General features: G+C 38.3%; 1 protein-coding gene and 1 non-coding gene across 3 annotated transcripts in view; one reads left to right on the forward strand and one right to left on the reverse strand.

Moving 5' to 3' along the window:
• The first annotated feature begins 87 nt into the window (after positions 1 to 87).
• Positions 88 to 7059, forward strand: part of LOC125502786 — an 8333-nt gene continuing 1361 nt past the window's right edge. Inside the window, exons 1-3 of one of the 2 annotated variants that reach the window (XM_048662057.1) lie at positions 88 to 526; positions 5148 to 5317; positions 5372 to 5578. In XM_048662057.1, coding sequence (XP_048518014.1) covers positions 5207 to 5317; positions 5372 to 5578 — 318 coding nt within the window. In that variant the 5' untranslated portion in view covers positions 88 to 526; positions 5148 to 5206. Of the gene's footprint in view, positions 527 to 2883; positions 5094 to 5147; positions 5318 to 5371; positions 5579 to 7059 lie in introns of those variants that run through there. The other variant, XM_048662058.1, reaches the window with a different exon arrangement.
• Positions 3759 to 3830, reverse strand: Trnat-cgu. The gene has a single exon. It is a non-coding gene; the product is annotated as a tRNA-Thr (tRNA).

The raw sequence follows: 7059 nt of genomic DNA on the forward strand, positions 1-7059 counted from the left end.
GTGTTTCTTGTGTTAGTTGAAAAACTCATTAAGCAGTACCGCAGGTAATGCAATCAGTCCATTCCCAGCCACCATGGTACTTTAGCAAAACGAAACGACCGTTCCGAAGTAGAGGGGTGGCATTCCACTCCATCAAGGTTCTTCACAAGCCGGTACCGGCACCCATCGAAAGACCGCTAGACAAAGACAAGTGGTGGCGAATGGTCGTGGATGGACCATTCCGGATACGTCCTGTTCTATGATCTCTTCGTGTGTGAACGATCGAAACCAGTGTGAATCTACCTAGCTAACACCTTTTGCTGGGTAGTTGGACGATAAAACAACAAGCCAAAAGGGCTAGCGAGGGATTTTTACCGTTTTGTGCATCCTAACGGACACCAGTGGTTCTTCTTGTGCAAGTGTGGTACTGTTTTGGCCGTATTTAGTGCAGTGCGGATGTGGTGTGTTCGTGTGAATGAACCTTGTCTAGTGGTGATAGTGCGGACACCCAATGAGGTGACCTTTGAAGGAATGCACGCACTTTTAGGTAATTGATAACGTTTCGTCTGGGGCAAGGCGTGTTTCAGGGGATTCGTAACTTGGCCTCTAAAATGTAAAGTTAAGCGAAAAATTCTCTTAAAAATGTGCAGAGGACTCTGAACCTGCATTCGTTGATGGAGAACGGATTCTTTTTTAAAGGAAAGTTGCACAACGAATCTCAAATGGCAGCATTTTCACCAGCTTTAACGCAGACGTTTGCTTTCACGCAAGGCACTTTTCTGCAAAAATTTATAGCTCAGACGTCGCACAAGACAATATAAGAACATGAAGTGTTTTTCACTGGAACATTAGAAACTGGTGTAATCGAAAACCTTGTAACAGCAGGGTAAAGCCCTTCTTTGCTTTCAAAATACGCTTATTTTTACTTGCTTACTCAGAAACCCCGCAAGGTAGCTAAGGATTTTGACTCCCTTCTATAGAGAAGTAGAGTTTTTATTGAAAATTTGTTATCTAACTCGGTGAAAAAAATTCCAAGAGTTTCCAGCAGTTTTAGAAAGTACTTTCGCCTTCAAAGGGTGTTTTATTCAAACACTCGCTACTGAGAAGCTTCACAGAATAGCAAAAGCACAACCACTGGTCAATAGAAAAATTGAGTAATTTTTGCTGGAAATTTGCTAATCAACTGCATCGGAAAATAAGCAACAGTTTTTTGCAGTTTTAAGGCAGGCATTTCACCTTTAATTCACGTTTCCTTCACGAATTCTTTACTCAAAAACCACGCAAGGTAGTAAAAACCGTTTAGAAAGTTTAAAGGCGCTTAGAAATTGAATCTTTTTTACTAAAAAATCGCAGATTATCACAATCCAAAACATTCCAACAGCTTTAAACGGTTTTAAAGCAGATTTTGGCTTTTAAAAAGCACATTTTTTAATTTTTTTACCCATAAAACCCACAACGTTTCAAACGCATTTGACTTTGTCCAATAGAAAAATTCAGTCTTTTTGATTCAAAAATTGCAAATTCAGTTGATCTAAAAAATTTGCAAGAGTTTTCAACGGTTTTAAAGCAGACTATCGCCCACATCTTTAAAAAAAAACCTTCACTCAGAAACTCCGCAAGATGGAAAACCGCTCTTAGAAATTAAATCTTTTGACTAAAAATTCGCAGATTATCACGATCCAAAAAATTCCAACAGTTTTAAACCAGATTTTTGCCTTTAAAAGGCACATTTTCTCCCCTTTTTTCCGCATAAAACCTACATAGTTCCAAAACACACAAACATCTTTTTGATTCAAAAATTGCAAATTCAATCGACAAAAACTTGCAATAGTTTTCAACAGTTTTAAAGCAGACTAGCGCCCATATAAAGAGTTTTCRTCAAAAATCCTTCACTCAGWAACTSSATGSAAATGGAGATGGAAAAYCGCGCTTAGAAATTGAACMTTTTTGACTAAAAAATCKCAGATTATCACGATCCAAAAAAMTCCAACAGTTTTAAACGSTTCKAAAGCAGATTTTTGYCTTTAAAARRCASMTTTTCTTCATTTTTTTACSCATAAAACYCACATGGTTCCAAAMCACATGGTTCTACTGAAAAATAGAGTCYTTTTGATTSAAAAATKKTTAATTSAGTCGMTCTAAAAAAAMTTGCAAGAGTTTTCAACAGTTTTAAAGCAGACTATCGCCCATGTAAAGAGTTTTCGTCAAAAATCCTTCACTCAGAAACTCCGCRAGATGGAAAACCGCKCTTAGAAAWTGAATCTTTTTGCCTAAAAAATCGCAGATTATCACGATCCAAAAAATTCCAACAGTCTTAAACGGTTTTAAAGCAGATTTGTGCCTTTAAAAGACACATTTTCTTCATTTTTTACGCATAAAACCCACATGGTTCCAAACCACACAAAAATAGTCTTTGATTCAAAAATTGCAAATCCAGCCGATCTAAAAAAACTCGCAAGAGTTTTCAACAGTTTTAAAGCAGAATATCGCCCATATAAAGAGTTTTCTTCAAAAAYCMTTCACTCAGAAACTCCGSAAGATGGAAAACCGCGCTTWGAAATTGAATCTTTTTKACTAAAAAATCRCAGATTATCACGATCCAAAAAATTCCAACAGTTTTAAAGCAGAYTTTTGCCTTTAAAAGGCACATTTTGTTCATATTTTTTACTCAGAAAACTCACATTAAATGATTGAAAAATTGCAAATGATGACGATCTACAAAATTCCAACAGTTTTCAGCAGTTTCAGAGCAAACGTTTGCCTTTAAAAGGCACATTTTCTTCAATAATTCTCGCACAGAAAACATGGAAGATAGAAAAACGGACTTGGCACAGTTCAATAGCAAAATTGAGTTTTACTTTGGGCGAAATTGAAACAAACTTGATTGAAAAAATTTCCAAGAGAATTTTGGAAGCAGGCCTTGGCCTTTATGGTGCGTTTTCTTCAAAAATTATTTGCTCAGAAACCTCGCAAGATCGGAAGTCATTTTGGCAGGAACATTTCAAATTAACCCGATCTAAAAACATTCCCAAAGTTTCCAGCGGTTTTTAATTAGACGCTCACCGTTAGGCACATTTTCTTCAAATCTTCAATACCCAAACAGCAAAATATCAAAAGTCGCAGCTGGATAAAACAACACAAAGTTGTTTTTGCGGAACAAATGCCCAATTTTCTATGCACACTTTATATTCGAGAGTTTACTTCTATTATCTAGGCCTGCACTCATGAAATCGTTGCACCAAGAACCAGCGAAGAATTACATAAAATCTTTAGCATTGTGGGTGTTGCAAGCATGAAAACCTGCTGTTTTAAGCAATCAATATCAATGTGAATCGTAATTTAATCCAAACTTTTCGAGCTACATGCTGCAGATGACGGTCACGAGTTTCTGAGGCAATTTCAGGCCTAATTGCGCCCATTAAATGCCATGGTCTAACTGTTCTTGGTACCACCATCGTATATTTATCAATTTCTTTGCTGAAATGACCGTTAAAACCGTAAATTAACATACCAGATTACATATTTAGACGCCTTCAATCTGTTCTATTCGGATACTGATAAATGCCATTTAATTCGAAACTTTGCATCCAAGTGAAGAGCTAAACAGTGTTCCAGTCCTCCAAAAAAGAAACTGTTGTTCTTAAGAAATCTTCTAGAAAACTCCAGATAGTGTAAAGAACCACATGGGACTAGTAATAAACAAGGTAGAATGGGGAATGTTAAAACGATCTTCTCGATAACATTCTTCATTTCGTCAATAAAATGGCAAAAACTTCTTGTGCCTCCTGTGAGGATTGAACTCACGACCCCTGGTTTACGAGACCAGTGCTCTACCACTGAGCTAAAGAGGCTGACGGGAGAGTTTTCGCCAAATATGGAGTTATGATTCGGCTCCTTAAGAGCCCCACACCTTGCCTACTAACTACGCGAGTGGCGTCAGCCAATGGTTCATCAATTTGCTTGGCAATGCCCAAAACCCGATTGAGATTCTCCCAGAATTTTGTTTTAAATCAAACCATTCAAACCATAAAAATCACAAAAAATCGCCTGAAGCAAAATCGATCAAGCAGCAAATCCTGGCCCAGCCCTACATAAAGGAATAGAGGGTGAAACCCTATAAGAACGCTTCTGGTATTTTCCCCCTAAACTGCCCACTAAGGCAGATTTTGGCAAATTTTCGTTATTCTTTTTTCATCCTTTTTGTTGAATTAGGCCGAAATCCTGCAGTAAAAAGGCGCATATAGTGTCAATTCAGGACAAAAAACGGTTTCAGTTTCATCAAAAATTTCCCCTGCAGCTAACTGAACGTTTGCAAAAACATTCGTTTATAACCCCCGAAAGTTTGCTTATAGGCCTGCCCCGCTGCCACCTTCTTTCAGTAATCAGGCCTACTATGCAACACCTATACGAGCGGCGGTTGATTTTTTTTGCGGGCCACCGTTCTTAAGGGTCTTTATTCATCAATCCGTCTTTCTTTATCTGGAAAATTTATTGCCAAAAAAATGTTTTTTGCACCAATATTCTGCAAAGGTTGGCAAGCTGCCTTGTATCCGAAGATTGAATGTCTAATTGATTCATGAATAAACCATCTAAACCACCTCCGGCCGCCTGCAGGTTCACACAATGTGTAATAAAAGACAACAGCAGATTTCCTGCTCATAATCCACGGGAAATCCTGATAAACGATAATGCAAAAACCGGTAGCAACTTGTTTCGCGCAATATAATTCGAATGTGAGCTACACGCATCAGCCGGGAAGTTGTAACTCACATTATGGGCGCTTTGGTCTATTTGGTTGCGGGCAACTAGTTTAGCAGCACGAAGAACGTGGGAATCTGGTAATGGCCATCGACAGTCGACCGGTTTTTCTTAAACGCCCACATTCCAGTAATCCATACCGTAAATAAAACCGTGTCAAAAACATCAATGACCAAAGCAACTGAAGATGAAGAACCGGGCCGATATTTGAAGAAAACCGCTTGCCACTGGCCCTGTATTGTCTGGCATCGTGCTACCTGCACTTATAATTGCCCATTTTCGTACCTTTTATCTGATTTATTCGATGAATGGGCGACTAGACCCTGTACTCCGTTGCCTTTAACTAACTTAGAAAGGTTTGGCAGGCTAAAATTTCCCTAAAATCTCTTATATCTCGCGAAAACTTCCAGATTGAAGCCGTCGTCTCCTTCGAGTAGAAAGGAATGTAGCTCAAGTTGTCTTCATTAGCATGTCTTCGCCTCCTCAGGACCCTCCCAACATGGAACATCACTATCAATCGAGTGAAGCCAGCGATCATGGGCTGCTGTCGCATGCCCATACTTGCACGTGTTGTCGTGAAGTAGGCCCTTTGGAATATTCCAGACTGCATGGTTCTAATGGGAGAATGTTCCAGTGCGCCGACCGACCTGAATCTCCAAAGACTGATCATCATCATCCTCACTGTGTGCCGAAATCTTCGCCTCATCATGTGATGGCGTTGGGCAATTCGCATCTGCAGACTGGCCATGTTCACCACAACCATCAGCAGCGCGTTCCTGCTTCGCCAAAGACTGGAAATCCTGGACCCAAACTGGCTGGGACCTGTACATGCCATTTGAAGGTGAATTTCTACATCTAACAGTTCTAGAAGAGTTTGCCTAGTTTGAGTTAGTTTAGGGCCAGTTTTCTCTTTTAGACTCGCTTTGCTCAAAAATCCTGCAAACTAGAAAAACGCTCACTTTTCGATGGAGGAGAAGATGTTTTTTATTCGGAGCCAATTGCAAACCAAGCTCAAGTCCAGATTTTCCGAGATTTTCCTTTATTTTTAGGGGTGATTTTGCCTTCCCCGCACCCATTCAAGCGAAGGAAACGCTCTAAATACTTTTGAATAGAGAGAAAATTTTTCTTTCACGGGAAACTGGCATGCTAAACGCAAACTCAAATTTTTCAGTTTTTTTACTTTGAGTTTAAAGGCGACTTTTGCTCTCCGGCCACGCTGTGTTTAAAAATTCGTTAATAAAAAATCTTCGTTCGCCTTGTATACTTTTCTATAGTGAAAAAAAAACTTTATTAGGAGAACATTTCAAGTCAAAGTCAATTTGAAATTTTACGAGAGTTTCCCTTATTTTTAAGAGCGATTTTCGTCTTTTACACCCGCTTTCTTCAAAAATTTACAGTTCTGAAGCTCTCCAAGTTAAGAAAAGGCCCTGTATACTTGTCAATAGAGAAAAAGAGTTTCTTTACTGGGAAACTGACCACGTAAACGCTCCTTGAAATTTTCGAGTTTTTCCTTTGATTTTAAGGCGACTTTTGCGTTTGCTACACGCTTTGCTTAGAAATTCGCAGCTCAAAAATCCTCCAAACTAGACAATCGCCATGTATTTTTTTCTATAAAGAAAATGAGCGTTTTTCTTAATCAGACAACTGAAAGCCAAATTAGATTCCAGACTTTTCGAGATTTTGCCTAATTTTTAGGTTAAGGGCGATTTTTCCCTTCTACAGATGTTTTTTTTTCAAAAATTCATAGCTCAGAAGCTCTCTAACCTAGGAAAACGTGGTGTATAGTTTTCAATAGAGCAAAAAAGTTCGTTTAAGGAAAAACTTATAAACTAAACTGAAAGTCAAAATTTAGAGTTTTTCCTTTGAGTTTAAAGGCGACTTTTGTCTTTGCAACACGCTGTGTTTAAAAACTAGTAGCTGAAAAATCATCCAAAGTATAAAAACGTGCTGCATATTTTTCAATAGAGAAAAAGAACGTATTTTATGAAAATATTGCTTATAATACGTCGAATTCTATGCGACATTTTCCGAAATTTTGCCTTATGTTTATGGCGATTTTTGGCTTCTACAGACTTTTTTTCAAACGTTCGTACCTCAGATGCTTTTTAAGCTACGAAAACATTTTGAATAGTTTCCAATAGAGCAAAAAAGTTTCTTAAACGGATTACTTGCAAACTAAACTGAAACTCAAAATTTGGAGTTTTTCCTTTGAGTTTAAGGGCGACTCTTGCTTTCGCGGCACGATTTATTCAAAAATTCGTAGTTCAAAAGTCCTCCATACTAGACAAACGTCTCGTATGTTTTTCTATTGGAAAAAGGAAC

This window comes from Dendroctonus ponderosae, unplaced genomic scaffold (genome assembly GCF_020466585.1).
Source record: "Dendroctonus ponderosae isolate FM_Combo_2020 unplaced genomic scaffold, Dpon_F_20191213v2 Dpon_F_20191213_10, whole genome shotgun sequence".
Classification (NCBI taxonomy): domain Eukaryota; kingdom Metazoa; phylum Arthropoda; class Insecta; order Coleoptera; family Curculionidae; genus Dendroctonus; species Dendroctonus ponderosae.